Genomic DNA, 17,820 nt, shown 5'->3' on the forward strand with positions numbered 1-17,820 from the left:
CTTGTACTGTATTGACAGTCCAAGCTCACAGCTGAAGTTAAAAGTACCCTAATCCTTAAGAGCAGAGAAGCCAGGAAATGAAAGGTGAATGAATACAGACCTTTAAGCATGCTTCAGTACCACTTGCATTGGGTCCCAGATCCAAGTCCTAGCACCAAAAACTCCAAATACTCAGACTGTAGTGGTACATGTCTCTAATCCCTGCTACCAGAAGGCTTAAGTTCAAGGCCAGCTGGGGCAATTTCAAGATCCTGACTCAGAAACTGGGGATGCAGCTCAATGGTAGAATGTCCCTGGATTCAAAACCTAGCACCAAAAATGTAGCAATATTTCTGGTAAGGCACTGCCTAGTTTAAAAAAATTTTTTAAAGAATCCAAATTAATGGAGATCAGATAATTTAAACATTTCTTGATTGTACCTTTAGAGGAATGAGGGGAAAGCTATGGAAACTTGCCATTCCTAAATGAACTGCTACCATTTTGAAGTAATCAGTCCCTTTCACTCAAAGTTTCTCTAGGAATGCCATGATTATCTGACCCGATAGGATTCCTTATGTACCATTGCATATGCTACATCTAATGCCGACCCAACAATAAAGGGAACCTACAAACTGACATTCCCTTTGAATGTGAACATTTTACTTGGTTCACAAGTTTTATGATTCTGCTTCAAGTTTCATAGTGCTGTTAACTAAAGTCTGTTTTAACCTATAAGTAACTTTTTCATTTATTAGAGAAAGACACTTCTTGAAAGAACTGAGATCAGTTGTAGAAAACCAGGTTTTTTTTTTCTTTTTTTTAATTTCTGAAGCTCATAAAATTTCTAGCGAGTGCCAATGGTCACCTGCCATACTCGCACCAGGTTGTCCGTGTAGCCGGCAAACAGAGTCTATAGGGGGGAAAAAAGACAGACAGGTCAAGGTCTAGCCACAAATTGCAGTCCCAAAGATGGCCTTTCCTTTAAGAACCCCTTTTCTAACACCAGACTGCAGGTGCTGATTACCAATTAAGTACTCCTAGAGCAAGAAACAGCTAGGTGTGGTGGCACATGCCTATAATCCCAGTGACTAGGGAGGCTGAAGCAGGAGGTTCAGCGTCAGCCATTTAGCCAGACCATGTCTCAAAAAGGGCAAGGGGATGTGGCTCAGTGCCTCTGGGTTCAATACCCAGTTTAACAAAAAAATAAATAAATGAATATATTTCAGACATTTATAAACTTTTAGTTAAGGTGTTAGCCAAAGGCTAGTAGTAATCACTACCTTCTGCATTCACAGGCACAGCCAACTGAGGTTATTGTAATTAACTTGGTTTATGTTTGTCATTTTATATCAAAGATACTAGTCTAATGCCTGTCAGACTAGACAGTATGAATAGCTGAATAAAGGAGTCAAGTTTGAAGCTGGGTCATCGGAGGATAGACCTACTTACCTGGCCATCAGCAGACCAGGCCAGAGAGGTGCACTGGGGTGGTTCGGCCTTGCTGCTGGTACTGATAACTTCTTGCTTTAGTTCATCTACGATGATCTTGCCCTCCAAGTCCTGGGGAACAGGTCAAAACCAGAGTAAAGACGACACTTAGGCCACTGGTTTTGTTGTTGTTGTTGTTGTTTTTAACCCATGCTAGCTAGTTTCCTTCTCAAAATTCCCTTCTGTAATTTAGACACTCAACAGGAAGATTTTTCCCCTGACCAGACATGTGGCACTGCCTACAGGTATCAGTTACTACTATGGAGAACAGTAGTCATGATTGTCTTGCTAAAGTTTTATCTAGTAGGTAGACACCAGGGATCCTGTTAAACATGATAAAATGCTCAGGATAGCCCTCCCCTCAATATCTAGACTAAAATGGCATTATGCTGAAGTTGAGAAAGCTGATACACGTGGTCATCCATTTTGGTAGTTAACAAATGTCTCCCCACTGTCAGAAATTTCTGAGTAATTTTTAACCCTTTTGGGTCCCAACCTTCAGTGTGATGATCAGTATTTGCTCAGGAAGCACAACTCCCAGCAGTGATTCAAACAACATATAGTAAATCACAACATTGCTAGGGTAGGTGTGGGGGTGAGGAGGTGGAGACAGTGCATCCAAATACTCAGTATACATACAGCCCATACTCACCCAGATCTTGATGCTGGGGCCTGTGGCAGCACAGAGCCAGTAGCGGTTGGGACTGAAACACAGGGCATTGATGATGTCCCCACCATCTAGAGTATAAAGGTGCTTTCCTTCATTGAGATCCCATAGCATAGCCTGGCCATCCTGGGCAGACATGAAAGAAGAGTTAGGCAATGTGACCTCTTTCAGATGCCAACCCCTTTCATATCAAGATTTTGTCAGACTCAATTCCCCCAGTACCCTGACTACCTGAAAATGAAAGTACCATTATTATTTTTTTGTACAGGGATTGAACCCAGGGGTATGCTTAACCACAGAGCCACATCCTCAGCCTTTAATTTTTATTTTGAGACAGGATCTCAATAAGTTGCTGAGGCTGGCTTTGAAGTTGTGATCCTCCTGCCTCAGCCTCCTGAGATGCTGGGATTATAGGCATGTGCCACTGTGCTCAGCAAAATATCACTTCTTTAAGCTTTTCCTTTAATGAATGGTATCTCATCAACTATCAAGTGCCTCTGATAACTTAATCTCATATATTCCTTCAAAGAGACAAAACTTTTCAACAGTATGTTTTATCTGTAGCTTCAGAAAATGATCTTCAGAAACACATCTTGAACAACTTGGCTAATCTTTTAACTGTCACTTTATGTCAAAGACAAAGTGTTTTTTCTTTAAGATACCTTTCCCCACTGAGTAGATGCCTAGTCCCAAAATACCTTGCCTCCAGAAGCACAGAGGGATCCATCTGGAGAGACAGTCACGGTATTCAGATAGCCAGTGTGGCCAATGTGGTTGGTCTTCAGCTTGCAATTAGCCAAATTCCATACCTACAAAGATAGGGGCTCATTGATGAAGGATGTAATTCAAGATTGGGCAGTCTGGAGGGCTCAGGTCTAACAAAAAGGCATAACATCTTATAAAATCATTCCTTGGCACAACAGTTATTTATCACTGTTATCAGTAACAAAATGGAAAGGCTAATACAAATGCATCTTGGTAACTTAACTCATGAAAATTCCAAATTTTCCATTCTGCAAATATTTCAAAAAACTGACACAAGTACATTAAAATAGTTTGGAAACCATACTCTGGAGTTTATGTATTATTTACAAATATGAGTTTTTATATGTGTTCCACATCTAGGACTATGGGACAAAGTGGGTTAAGGTCAACTGTGAAATGATTAGCTACTTCAGATCAAATGTCAAAAATTAATGGCCTGTACTGAGAAAATACTAGCAAGAGCAAAAAGTCACCTGAGGTAATCTGCAAAATTGAAGTTAGAATCCATGATCAACCGGGAGCAAAGCATACATTTTGTCCTATAAAGGTACTGCACAGTTTGAAAACTCACCTTGACCAGCTTATCCCAGCCGCAGGAGACAATTATAGGGTTGCTGCTGTTGGGTGAGAAGCGGACACAAGACACCCACTCTGAGTGACTCTCATCCTACAGAGGACATAAGTAAATAAGAGAACATTCCCAGGAAATGCTAAACACCACCCCTCATCAGTGGGATCAATGTTTGCAGCACTGCATTTACACCCCCAGAAACAACCTTTAGATTCCACATAGGAATTAAAATCATCACAAGAGGAGAAGAATAAGAGTAAGGGTAGGAGAGAACCTTGAACATGTGCTTTCTGACTGCCCTTACTTTACCTGGACAGTGTATTTGCATACACCCAGAGTATTCCACAACTTTATGGTTTTGTCTCGGGATCCAGAGACAATCTGCCGGTTGTCAGAAGAAAAGGCCACACTCAGCACATCCTTAGTATGACCTACAAATCGTCTTGTGGTCGTGCCCCTGGGAGGGAGAACTTGGTCACTCTCTAGACAAACTGCAAACTTTTTCCTTCCATAGTCATATCCTTTTACTTGCCTTGTTCCTGACCCAGTGGTTGTTACTTAGATAACCCTAGATGTGGCTTGGATAAAAGCAAGCCCTTGGCTGAATATATGCTAGAGAATCCACTCAGAATTGCAGGACATGTCCTCATTTCCTTGTGGGGATTGGGTGACAATGTCATCTGTCATCACCAGGATCCTCCATTACACCTATCAGTGCCTAACCATCCAGGCGAGCTTTCAAACATATTCAAACTCTTGCCAACTCCAAACTATGTACCTGGCAAAAATGTTCAGTTAGATCAGTTCTCAGCAATATCAAGTATCTAACTCAACAAAAGCAAGGAAGAAAGTCAAACAACTGCAACCATCTTTGTTAAGGAATCTTAGCCTTATCCTTCCCAGATGGACCAATTTCCCTTGGGAAACCACATTCTGATGGCATCTTCATTTCTGCCCAGATTTCCCCCAGAGCAGCTACTTGCGTTGTCAGATCCCAGAGGCGCAGGGTTCCATCCCAGGAGCCTGAAAGGGCAAACTGGCCATCTGATGAGATGACCACATCACTGACAAAGTGGGAGTGACCCCGCAGAGCACGCTGTGGGATGCCATAGTTGGTCTCATCTCTGGTCAGCTTCCACATAATGATGGTCTTATCTTAAAGAAAGTAAAACACGAGAAGGAAAATCCATGAGAAACCACCTCAGACCACTTCTTGATGTATAACTCAAGTTATCTCAGGTTGTGGGTGGATTAAAGAGAATGAATTTAAGGACACGTGGGGAGGGGAACTGTAGGTTAGGAGTGCAGTTAATACCCAGGACTGAATGACCCAGTATGGCAGACAGAGGCAGACAGATTTAAAGCCAGATGTGCCACAATCAGGTGTCAGAAATTTACGGTTACTCTTTCCCAAAAGTCTTGTCAATACAACATTTATTTTGCACCTTCTTTGAATGGGCAACAGCAGCTGGGGTGTGAGATGAGTAGCTGGGGACCTCCTGTGACTACTTTTGAGGGCTGACAGAAATGCACTAATCAATGCTGATTGTCTCATCAAATGCTACAAAACTGGATGCTTTTATGGAAAAGCGATTCATTCAACAAGTTTGAAAATTAGACAAAAATTGTCCTAGCCTTGGACAATTTTTCATTGTGTGGCAACTGAGGTAAAGCAGCAGACCTTTCCAAACTCTTAGTAGATACACGGGAAGGGAGTGAGTGAGGGCAGAAAGGGCAGGCTGGGAGATGTGGGTCACAAGGCCCCTCTGGAGTCCACCCATTCCCACTGAATCTAGGGCCGGGCGGCAGCTCAGAAACAGCCTCTGGTTTTCAGCATTGCCACTCAGATGGCATGTTGGGGTCATCATCGCTCCGCCCGGCCAGAAGCCCCCTAGAGACATTTGACCACACCTGATGGGAGGTGAGCCAGAGATTAGGCCTACAAATTCGCGCGCCACTGGCCCAGTCACAAGACAAGAGCACCCCACAGCCACCCAGTCTCGCCCTGTACCTTAGCCCGTACCTCGAGAGGCGGACAGTATCATGTCCGGGAACTGCGGAGTGGTAGCGATCTGAGTTACCCAGCCGTTGTGGCCCTTGAGGGTACCACGAAGGGTCATCTGTTCAGTCATGGCAGCAGCGGGTGCAGGTGTCGCCGCAGCGACGAGGATGGCACCAGATAGCTCAGAGAGACGAGGGCCACAGCCACCGCGCTGCAGCCCTGCAGAGGAAAAGAGAGCTCTTTTCGCCTCCGGAACCGGAAATATTCTCCTGGTCCAGCAAAATGGCGGCCCCCATAATTCAGTTCTACTCAAGATGGCGACGTCAAGTAGTAGGAAGAGCGAGGTTTAATTGCACATCATGGTGTCTTCCGCCACGCAACATAACTTGTCAGCGCTCTACCAATATGTTCCGAAACAAACACTAGCCGGTGTTTAAAAAAAAGCTTCTAAAACTATGATTAGAGCGCGATATAGAAGCTAAAGAGGTGAAGTATACGGCACATTCCCATAAGGCTAGCCCAGCTGCTTCTCCGCCCCTACGTGGCATAGCGCGAGCTCCGCCCTTTCCGCTTGGTTCCCCTGAAGGCAAAGCTGAGGGAGTTTGAGTTCAGCATTGTGAGCCTGGAGAGTGAAAAAAGTGGTGCTTAAGCTTTTTTCTCCCCGTTTTTTTATTTAACCGTGCTTAACAGATTTCCATGCACAGGGGGCAGCCAAGAGCTTTATGCTCTGATGGTGTTAGCTGGGGCGCTCCAGGTCTATTCTAAACAGGAGAGGAGCAGAAAATCCTGGATGAACCCTGGCCTGTGTGGTGCTAGACCGCCATTCTGCTCTGGCGTAGACCAAAGCGTGGAGAGGTCTGGCAGAATCTAAAAGGCCTGGAGAGCAAGTATTTATGGCTTTAACTTCTGGGGAGTAATCGGAAGCCCTTTGTGGGTCTGGCCATCCCACATAAAAGCCTGCGGGTCAGGAGTCCAGCTGTGCTTGGAAGGGAAGCAGCGGAATACCTGCCTGGCTGCCAATTGACCTTATGCTCAACTGAGCTTCCTTAAAAATGTTATATCTCCCACTGTCATGCATCCGTGGCTATAACAGATAGCTGCGCCCCGCACCCCCTGCGCCCCAATTTTTTTTTTGGAGTGGGTGGTCCTGGGAATTTAACCCAGGCGTGCTTAACCACTCATTGAGTCACATCCCCAGTCCTATTTGTATTTTATTTAGAAACAGGGTCTTACTAAGATGCTTAGGGCCTGAGGCTGGCTTTGAACTAATGATCCTGCTTGCCTCAGCTTCCGGAGCTGCTGGGATTAACAGGCGTTCGCCACCTCCTCTTTAATTTTTGAGTCGACTCTTGCTAAGTTGCTTAGGGCCTTGCTTAGTTTCTGAGGCTTGCTTTGAATTCTCCATTCTGCCCCAGCCTCCCGTGTAGCTGGGATTGCAGGAAGGCGCTGGGCACCTGGTTCCAAATATTTTTTTAAAGAGGAGCATAGGTCGGTAAGATAGCAACCACTAATATCTATGCAAATAAAGGGAACCACTAATATCTATGCAAATAAAGGGTCAGAGTTTACACATAAGTATTTACTTTCCTATTTGTAACACAAGTAATGTTAACCTTGGTTTTTCATCTGTGAAATGAGATTGGCAATAATAGTAGTACCTCCATCCCAAAACAATACTTGGCAGAAAATACTTCAGAATTTAGGGAACGCCTTTTGGGTACTGTGCTGTTTTAAGTCTTGTGGAAACAACTGAACAAAAGGGGGGAAAAGGATGGTTTTTGTTTGTTTTTGCAATTTACTATGAAGGGAAAAAGGGCAGGATTAAGGGGGAAGATTGGAGTCTAAGACATGCAGATGTGAGAGAACCCAGTGGGTATATGGGGGGAATAATGTTTCAGTGCAAATATCCTGTGCTGGTTTATCAGAGGACTGAGCAATGAGATGGAGATAGGGGGCACTCAACATAGAAAACACATACTGGAATGCCTAGGGGCAGGAAGGCATCAGTTAGGCCTGTGACTGAGGCAAAGCCATCTCAAGTGTGGCTACCCAGGCTTGCAGAATATGCCAGGATCCCTTGCACAAGAATGCTTGTTCTGTTTGGCAGCAAACCTTACTGGCAGTCTCTTTTGAGATCCCCTACTGCGCAGTCCTCACAGTGCTCCTGCACAGTTTTGATGACTGTCCTCTTAGGGGCCAGACTTAAACATCACTTACCTCCTTGACATTCCCAAATGGCTGTCTTTTCATTTTTCCAATATTAAATGCTACCTCAAACCACTATGTTTTGGTGGTTGTGGAAGGCCCCTGTCTCCACCGACCCAGTAACCAGTTTACTGCCCGGGACTTGGGTCACAATAACACTTCCCTGTCTCCCTGGGTACTCAAGCTAAAAAGAGAAGTCAAGGACCACACTCGCCAAACAGTGTAGACTGATCAATTCTATGTGCAAGAGATTCCCTGTTCACTCATAAGCAGCACTCAAGAACTCAGTTCCTCCACTCCTTACTGCAATGAGCAGTCACATTGTTACCCACGATTATTTTTTGTGGCGGGGGTGGGGGGGATGGGAGATTGAACTCAGGGGCACTCAACCACTGAGCCACATCCCCAGCCCTATTTTGTAGTTTTTATTTAGAGACAGGGTCTCACTGAAGTGAGAGAGCACCTCACTGAAGTGTCTCTGCTGAAGCTGGCTTTGAACTTCCTTAGTTACAAACCTCCTGCCTCAGCCTCCTGAGCTAGTGGTGCATATACCACCGCACCAGGCTTTTTTTTTTTTTTTCCTTTTGAGATCCCTCATTCTATTGGGTAGGAATTCAGGGGTGCCAAGATGGTAGAGGCAGGGTACAAGAAAAATGCCATTGGAGGACAAGACGGGAAATGAGTCAAGACCCTGTTTACCTACCATAAGTCCTATTACCTTGACAATTCCCACCACTGAGGATTTAAGGCCCAGGATAAATTCTGTCTCAGGTTGGGTATTCTAAAATAGCCAGTGGAGGTAATTCTAATTAGGTTTTTTAAAGTAACCAATGGGGGAAAATTGGACAGTATTCTAATCAGGTAGCATATGGTAACTATTAGGATCAAGTGGTGGCAAGGTTTTCAATCACGTCCATAGGGAAGAAAATGCCTCACAGTGCAGCATAATACACTTAATTTACACCCTACACCTCACACCCTGGGCATGGTTGTGCAAGCCTGTAATCCCAGTGGCTTGGAGGTTGATGGGAGGATAGTGAGTTCAAAGCCAGCCTTAGCAAAAGCAAGGAGCTAATCAACTCAGTGACACCCTGTCTCTAAATAAAAATACAAAATAAGGCTGGGGATGTGGCTCAGTGATTGAGTGTCCCTGAGTTTAATCCTCAGCAACCTCAGCTAATCTCACTATTCTTTCTTTTTTTTTTTTTCTTTCTCTTTTTGGTACTGGGGATTAAACTCAGGGGCACCAGACCACTGAGGCACATCCCCAGCCCTACTTTGTATTTTATTTAGAGAAGGGTCTCACTAAGTTGCTTGGCGTTTCACTTTTGTTGAGGCTGCCTTTGAACTCACAATTCCTCCTGCCTCAGTCTCCTGAACCTCTGGGATTACAGTGTGCACCACCATGCCTGCTCACTATTCCTTTTCTAGAAGGAGCCCATAGGACCCAAACAGTTGGAACTAACCACTCAGGCTTCCCTGCCAGAGGTCCGTGACTTATCCAGGAGCAGTGGCCTCCAACCCCTCCTACAAGCATTTAGGACTATGAGAGCAGTGGTGAGTTTCCCTCAAATGCTGAAGGGGGACTGGTGTAGCTAGGTGACAGGCTGAGAGGTTTGGCCAGGATCAAAAGGTTACCAAAAGACCAGGGCTGGTTCCATGTATTTTAAGACAACGACCAAAATCTTTACTGTCATACTGCAAAATGAGTATGACTGGTTCTGACATGATTCATACTGGTTTCGTGGCCATGCTGCACCTGCCCTGCTCCTCCATTTTATCAGTTCTCTCCCATACTTTTATACACATTGTTTTGAAGGACTACTACATCCCACCTTCCTCCTCTTAAATCTAAGCTTTCTTGGAGTCTCAGCTCAGTTTGCCTCTTCTGGAAAGCCCTCTTTGACCCTCAGGTCTAGATCAGTTTCCTTAGTTACATGCTTTTGTAACTGTGATTATAGTGTCACCGGTCCTCACTTCTGTATAGTTGAGTCCCTCTGGGCTCTGAGTCCCATGAGAACAGGGACTGGTCTGTTTCTCCTTCTCCTTCTGTTTGGGTTTTGGGCTCTGGAAGATTTTAATCTTGGTATCCAGCCCTTACAGGTGGAAAATAGTAAAGGGCAAGTAGCTAAGGCAGAACATTCCAAGCAGAGGAATCAGCATGGGTTCAGATTCTTGACTTAGAGAGATCTGTTAGGAGACAAAGTGCCCAATCAGGAAGGCATTTGCTCCTAAGGACTTTGAATTTTGTCCTGAAGCTTCAGGCAGTCTCTAGGATTCTGGCCTAGACTTGATTTTGCCATGTTGTTAAAGCGAAGGCTAGATTGGAGGGATAAGACTAGAAAAAAGCAGAATTAAGAAGCCATTGCAGGAGAGCTAGGCATGGTATTGCATGCCTATAATTCCAGCAACTCAGGAGCTGAGTCAGGATTGCCAGCCTCAACCATTAAGCAAGACTGTCTCAAAATAAAAAACAGAAAGTGCTGGAGATGTAGCTCAGTGTTAGAGAGCCCTGGGTTCAATCCCCAGTATCAAAACAACAACAAAAACAAAACCTACTTTTGAGGCAAGAAGTAAGTTCAACCAAGAGCTGAAGACAGGAGGATCTTTGGGAAGGCTGCAAGAGTCCTACTCACCTGCACTGAAGGAAGGACTGAGTACTTACTAAAAGCATTATGATTAAGGGTTTGAACATCTTTGAATCCATCTCTCTTATCTCTACTCTGCCAACTTTACAGCAGCATCTAGAATTGGTCTCTCTCTCTAGAAACTACTTAATGTTTGAGTCCCAAAGAATTAAGCACAGAAAGGTTGGAGACAAGAAACATGGGAGTACAATTATATAGGTGTTGTTCCATACTCCTAGTGAGAGGTGAGATGTGGCATCAGATAAATTTTTATGAAGAGATCAGATGCCATTTTAAAAAATGCCTGTCTCTTGGTAACTATTCAGTGTCCCTCTGGGTTATTGTGAAATATATATTTGGTGTTGTCTTTATTTCCTGACATATATGTCATAAAATCCTTGGAATCTCCAGGGTGATGAGTATCTTTTGTGTGTTAATGAGATGACTGATGACTGGGGAGCCCCTAGATAGCTTCAGGATGGTGACTGATTGCCAAGGAAAACAACTTTGTGATTGGTTGGAATTTTCAGTCCTAGCATCCCATCCCTCCCCACCTCTGGGAAGGGAAAAGAGGGGCTGAAGGTTGAGTTGATAAACCAATGGTCAAATGGTTGTTCATCATGCCTATGTAATGAAACTTCATTAAGACCCTAAAGAACTGACTGAATTTTGGATATCTAAACAGATTCAGGAAGGTGGCCCTGATCAAGTTTGGATCCCACTCCTCTAAAATGAATGGGTAGGAGGGCCTAAACCTAGAGAGGACATGAAAGGTCCTCAACCCTTCCCACATACCTTACCCTATGCATCTCCCTATTTGGCTGTTCATTTACTTCCTATGTAATATCCTTTACAATAAACCTGTAAATATGTTTCTGAGTTCTATGAACTGCTTTAAGAAGTTAGCTGAACCTAAGGAGGGGCTTATGGAAATCCTCATGTGTAGCCTGTCAGAAGTATAGGTGATGACTTACCTGCTACTTGGTAATTAGTGTCTGACTTTGGGGAGGTCCTGTGAGACTTAGAAATCAACCTGTGGAATCTGGCATTATCTCCAGGTAGTTAGTATCTAAATTGAATTGGAGGATACCTAGCTGGTGTCTGTTGGAGAATCTGCTGCTGAATTAAGTGGTTGCTGGTGGGGAGAAATCCCCAGTTTGGTGACCAAAGATCATAGATATATTCAGTGTTGATTGTTGGAAGTACAGGAAAAACTCAACTTTGGTTTTTCTCAGTATTACAATACCGTCTTAGAAATATGAGGTCTAACAGTCTCTCAGAAAGCAGATCCTAAGGCATTCTCTTGGGTCTTCCTTAGGAGATGAACTGTGGTATAAGCCAGGGCACCATAGCAGATGTCTAGTCAGAAGCCAGAAAAATGGGGATAGTCCAGGCAGGTGGGTATAGTCCAAACAAGACTATAAGAAATGTGGGAAAAAGGCAAGTTTGTGGTTTCCTTGCTAAAGGATTTAAAGCAGCTTTAGGTGGTAGAGAAACAAAAGATGATCCAAGATTTTTTTTCCCCAGACAGAATTTCTTATTGAACTAAGGTGTGGAGTGTATGCCAAAATGGAATCTTGAAGCTGGCTAGCTTGCTTGAAGTGTATATGAACTGAAAAGTTCTCATATAGTCGTCTTTGCTCACACTTAGGTTAAATAGCCAGGATCTGCTGAGAAATCTTATCCTTCACTGTATGGAGGAAAGGAAATGTCAGAATAAAAGGGGATGTGATCTCTAGGAATCCTCTTCTATGCTACTTGAATCCTCCATTTGGATCCCAGTCCTCTAAGATGAGGGACAGGATAGGAAGGCCTAAGTATGAAACTCAACAGGGGAGATAGCTATGTAGGGGTGAGCCTCCTTGTTCTTTAGAACTGTTTCTAATTCAAATCCCTGAGGCATCCATTTTTCACCTTCATTGGGATAGGAAATAGCATCTTAAGGGCGATTTTCTTCCTTTGCATATCCCTCGATAACAAATCTTGTTGCATCTCCTGCACTTTCAATGTAGAGATAAACTAATTTCCCCATGCTTAGGAGCTCAACTACTGAGGGTCCTAGGAAGAACCACAGTTCAACCTACCTTGTTGGCATAGAATTGTACTATTTAATGCTTTAATAGCTACTGCCCATATGTAGCTACTCAAAAACAATTAAAAATCCAATTCCTGATTTGCACTAAATAATCATATATAGCTAGTAGCTAGTGGTACCTACTATACTGTATAGCATAGATATAGAACACTATCATCATTGCAGGACGTTTTTATTTTTCTTTCTCTTTTGGTACTGGGGATTGCACCCAGGTGCACTTCACCATTGAGCTACTCTGCTCCACCCTGCCATCCTTTTCTTAAATTTTATTTTTTGAGACAGGTTTTCCTGAATTGCCCAGGCTGGCCTTGAACTTTTGGTCCTCCTGCCTCAGCCTCCCAGATCACTGGGATTACAGGTGTACACCACTAATCTGATTTAACACTGCAGAAAGTCCTATTAGATTTAATATAGGGGGCTAGTGTTCTTGTTTCCCCTTCTTGTAGCCTCATTTTACCAGTCAATAAATAATAATTTAACTGCTGTGGGAAAAAATTTCAAGAAGAGGTCAATGATTGGGGGTGGAAACAGCTTAAAGTTAATGCTTAAATCAGTTATGCATGCCTATAATCCTAGCTACTGAGGAAGCTGAGGCAGGATTATTTAAACCAGGAATTTGAGGCCAGTTTGGACCAAGTGAGATTTAGTCAAAAAAGGAGTGGGGGAACTGGGGAATAGAGCTCAGTAGCAAAGTGCTTGCATATCATGAGCAAGGTCCTAGGTTTATTCCCCAGTAGTGATAAAACAATAACAACAAAAAATATCCCCAAACTATAGGTGTTTTGGGAGGTATAGCAGAGGAGTTTTAGGTTTTAAGGAAGAGCTTTAGGGCTGATGTATGTTTCAGTCCTGGGATATTCCCCACTATGGCAAAAGCAGAGAGGCTGGGTATAATACTTAAAACAACAAAACAGAACAAGACTGCCCTATAGCCCCATTGAAATTGAGGAGTATCTGAAGCAATTGACTTTTATTACTCTTAGTTTGTAGATCTTGATTTTTGTATTCTGCTTTATCTGTTATGGTTTTTGTTTTCTCAAATGGAAGTGAAATGAACAGCTCTAACATTTAAAAAAGATTTGCTGACTTACCACCTCCATTCGAAGAACTGGAAGAAGTGGCCATTAATCCACTGATACTAAGTCTACTGTTAATAAGGTATTAGCTAGGCCAGATTGTCCTTCCACCGAACACATTTGAACACCTAACCTTGCACTGAATATGATCATGTTTTAAATCTAGACTAGCAGTTCTCAATTGGGGATAATTTTTCAATGATCTCACAGGGGGTATTTTGCAGTGTCTAGAGACTTTTATGGTTGTCATACTGGTGGAGGGGTACTTACCTACATCTACTGGGTAGAGTTCAGGGATATTGTTAAGTATCTTACACCCCCACCACCATCAAGAATTATAATGCTCAAAACACCAATAATGCTGATATTGAAAAATTCTCATCTAGCTGGGTGGGGTGACACACGCCTGTAATCCCAGCAGCTCAGGAAGCCTAGGTAGGATTTCTAGTTCAAAGCCAGTCTCAGCAGCCTAGCATGACTCTAAGCAACTTTGTGAGACCCTGCCTCAAAAAATAAAAAGGGCTAGGGAGGGCTAGGGTTGTGGCTCAGTGGTAGAGCACTTGCTAGCATGTGTGGAGGCACTAGGTTCACTCCTCAGAACCACATATGAATAAATAAAAAAAAGGTCCATCCATAACTATAAATAAAATAAAAAGGGGCTAGGGATGTGGCTCAGTGGTTAATTGCCCCTGGGTTCAATCCCGGTACTAAAAAAAAAATTAGTCTGATTTGTAATACAGCATTTGACAGCCAAACTGAATAGGGAAGACATTCAATAAACAGAAGTGTATATGGTTATGCTAGTTTTTTTCAGTGTTTTTGTAATATACTTGTACTTTTCATAAAAATTTTAAATTAAGCATCATGACAATCAATCAAAGCAATGACAATTTTAGGAGGAAATAATTTTATTCAGGTGATATGATAACCATGTCACTGTTAAGCCTAAACTTCCTGGGTTGTATACAAGATGGAAAAAATAAATATATATTAATAAAATAATAATAAAGCTTTTAAGATTTAAGGACAAAGTAGAATAATGAATGGAATGAAATAAAGCCTTTTCATCTGTTTAGACCTTTTTTTTAATTAAAAATCATAAATTTACATAGGGCAATGTTGTTTGATTCATTCTGTTATTTTTTTTTTTCCCTTCCCCCGCACCCCTCCCATGTTTAGACCTTTTATACCCAACTTTCTCTAGAGTATTTATCTGGAAGTTTCTAGTCAAAGTTTCTTTAAGTTCTATAAACTCCTTGAAACTTTTCCAATGTGAACTGAACACTGGAAACACAATTTTCTCCCAAACTACCACAGGTAGTTTTTTTTTTTTTTTTTCCCTTGGGTACTGGGGATCAAACCCAGGGCCCTGTGCTTACAAGGCAAGCACTGACTGAGCTATCTCCCCAGCCCTATACCTGTAGGTTTTAAGAATAAGGTCAGGAACATATCACCCAAAGTAATTCTGAATATTTCACATTTTTCCTTGAAGTAATACTCATGATTTTGGTTCTCAAATTTGGTCCTTGGCCAAGAATATTAGACACTTTTTAGCATGAATTTGCTCATATATACATTATATGCTATATTTTTGCTTGGAATATTTCATAATAAACAGTGTTGGTGTTTGCCCATTGACATTTCAGGGTCAATGCATTTTATGCTCCAGTTTGTTAGAATTGCTGAAAATTTTACTTTTTTAAATCTTAAAAAGTATAGATTCTTTTTCACTATTGTTTCATGTTGGGGCTGTTCTGTTCATAAACTTGGCTGAATAACAGTTCTCTTTGATTAAGGAACTTCAGTATATAACAGAAAACACTGAATGACATTCAGACCTTCAAAAGCAAACAGGATGGAATGTACTGTCCTCTGCAGAAGTTCACAGTGACAGCAAAGCTGAAAGATTTCTAGTGGATTATGGGCAGATAATTGATGGAAGTGGTGATAACTGCTGCAGTACTTCATGAACACCAGGTTTCTTCATTTTTTTGGACAAAAATCCAGATCTAAAACATGGCCTTGCTGTAGACAATAACCAACTATTTTCCTCCAAATCAGTTCATTTGATACATAATGTACTTTAGTGGTCAAGTATAAGGCCAGTGAAAATAGTACATCCATAGTTTTCAGACTCTTATTTTTAATGTCAGCAAAGCAGGTTTGTCATTAGTATAATAGCAACAAAGGATGAGCTGAAGTTTGATAAACTTCGTCATTAATTCAGAGCTAATACTGCAGAAGTAAATGAAGACACTCTGGGATTCCTTAATTGCCTCTCAAAGTTATGGCAGAACTTGGAATTTGAGGTATCATAAATTCCTCCATTTTCTTCTCCTTTGTAATTAAAAGAGCTATTTAATATTATCTTTCCATTTATGGTTTGTTTGGTTTGGTTTTGAGTGCCAGGGATTGAACCTAGGGGCACTCAACCATTGAACCTAGCCCTTTTTATATTTTATTAGAGACAGGGTCTCATTGAGTTGCTTAGTGCCTTGCTAAGTTGCTAAGCCTGGTTTTAAACTTGCAATCCTGCCTCAGCCTCCACAGCTGCTGGGATGACAATGCTCCACTGCATCTGGCTACTTTCAAGGTCTTTGAAGATTCGTGTTAATATTCTAATACTATTCAATCTTAAAGCTGCAGAACATTACACTTTCCAGAACACTCCACTGTTGTAAGTGTCTGGCATATAAGAAGTTAACCCTATCTTCTGCATCATAACTTGAATATGTGCTTGATTAAAAGCCTTGAAAAATTTGGTAGGGGGATGCCATTTTTAGCTACTGCAAAGGAGAAAACAGAAAAAAAAAGGAGTATTATGATGGAATCATGTGTCCTATTGCAGAGTGAGGAATGATTTTATTGGCAGCAACAGGGCGGCAGAGCAATAAAGGCACCCAGTTATGCCCCAGTGAATGAAAATCTTTGTTCATTTTCTTGTTATATACCCATCTGCTAAAGCCTGACACCAACTAATGGTGCCCATGGTCAAATCTAAATGATCTTACTTTCTATATATTTATTTAGAGACAGGGCAGCACTAAGGTGCCCAGGCTGGCCTGGAACTTGTGATTCTCCTGCTTCAGTCTCCCCAGTAGCTGGGGTTACAGGAGGGCAACACCACATTCAGTTTAAATGATCTTCCTTTCATACTCCTGATTCTACCTTGCAGAGTCAAGATGAGCGTGAACTCATAGAATAGGCTAAAAGGAAGATGTAAACAAGTCAGCTTTTCAGAGCTAAAAAGCGTCTTTTAAATTTTTAAAAGAACACGGACCTCAAAACAATGTAGTTGTACTGCATATGCGATAGAAATAACTGTATAAACGACACCACGTCCAATGTGACTACTTGACCAATATTCCTTATTGATTATATATAGGCTTTACTCAGTATTTTCTTGCTCTATCTTTGTAGTCTCTGCAGCCAAGGAATTCTTTCTGACTTTATTTCCTACTGTGAAAAGGACCCTACAGAAGGTGGGGAAGCAACTCCAGATACTGGGAGGGAGGCATAGCCAGTTGCTCCTATTAGTCCAAGATTCACATCTGGCATTTTTGTCTAGCAATACCAAACATCTGTTTGACATTGTTTGTGCTCTGAGGTTCCAAACATCTACTATCTACTATGGTCTTTTATTCCTGTCTGTGAGGGTCCCTGAGACTTGATCAAGTTACGTTCAAGACTTACATTACAGGAAAATCAAGCACTAAATATCTGATACCCATACCCCTTACTCTTAGGTAAGCTGAAAGTATTCCCAAGAGTGAATTCTGATGACTGCCATATGTCTGCTCAGTTTCCTCTGAGGAAGCCAAACTGCTCTAGCCTTCATGATTTTGTCTCCTTTGTCCACACAATGCCCATCTCTCTTCATTGTGTTCCCTTCCCCTCCGAATATAGAGAAGTTCAACTATCAAGTACCTTCCAGTGGAAGGGATGCCACTCTTAACAAGTTCCCCCTCTTTCCTTGCCACTCCCTTTACCCTTCCATCCTCCCTCACATTGCCTTCTTATTCTCACCTTGTACTCCTGAGCCACTCCATCCAGTGGCACCAGGTTGTGCTGTCTGTGGCTCCTGGATTCTCAAGCACAACACACAAATAGTTTCTTTGTACAATTCACAGAAGAGTTTCAAGGCTTCTTGGTGTTTGCAGCTCGTTCTCCCCACTTCGTCCATCAAGAGTGGGGCACATCTGGCGAATTATACGGACCATGTTGGCCAGCTGTAAGTTAGAAAAAAAGCTGCGACATATAAAGCTCTTTTGGCATGGAGAACAAGTGAACTACGGTGGAGGGGGTGAGGAAGGCGAGTGGGTATCAGGATACAGCTCTTCATGGT

The 17,820-nt window shown here is 42.4% G+C and overlaps 1 protein-coding gene and 1 long non-coding RNA gene across 2 annotated transcripts; both read right to left on the bottom strand.

The window, feature by feature from the left end:
* Positions 1–766: 766 nt before the first annotated feature.
* LOC306663697 (small ribosomal subunit protein RACK1) lies at positions 767–17,817 on the bottom strand. The gene is made up of 9 exons (XM_079144239.1): positions 17,502–17,817; positions 5,494–5,691; positions 4,454–4,625; positions 3,780–3,927; positions 3,471–3,566; positions 2,833–2,943; positions 2,120–2,260; positions 1,429–1,539; positions 767–889 (listed from the first exon to the last, which is right to left on the bottom strand). The coding sequence occupies exons 1-9, from the start codon at positions 17,656–17,658 to the stop codon at positions 824–826; spliced, it is 1,200 nt and encodes a 399-aa protein (XP_079000365.1). The 5' UTR covers positions 17,659–17,817; the 3' UTR covers positions 767–823.
* LOC306663759 lies at positions 14,214–17,495 on the bottom strand. The gene is made up of 2 exons (XR_013764522.1): positions 14,657–17,495; positions 14,214–14,553 (listed from the first exon to the last, which is right to left on the bottom strand). It is a non-coding gene; the product is annotated as an uncharacterized lncRNA (long non-coding RNA).
* Positions 17,818–17,820: the final 3 nt, after the last annotated feature.

Source organism: Sciurus vulgaris, assembly GCF_902686455.1.
Source record: "Sciurus vulgaris genome assembly, chromosome: 6".
Taxonomy (NCBI): Eukaryota; Metazoa; Chordata; class Mammalia; order Rodentia; family Sciuridae; genus Sciurus; species Sciurus vulgaris.

Bases quoted from the DNA above. Each gene is read 5' to 3' on its own strand.
- LOC306663697 (XM_079144239.1), bottom strand. From the start codon at position 17,658: ATGGACGAAGTGGGGAGAACGAGCTGCAAACACCAAGAAGCCTTGAAA. The intron at 3,928-4,453 runs GCAAGTAGCTGC...TCTCCCTCCCAG, and splicing joins CGCCTCTGGGATCTGACAAC to GGGCACGACCACAAGACGAT. The intron at 890-1,428 runs GTAAGTAGGTCT...TCCCCCCTATAG, and splicing joins CCTGGTCTGCTGATGGCCAG to ACTCTGTTTGCCGGCTACAC.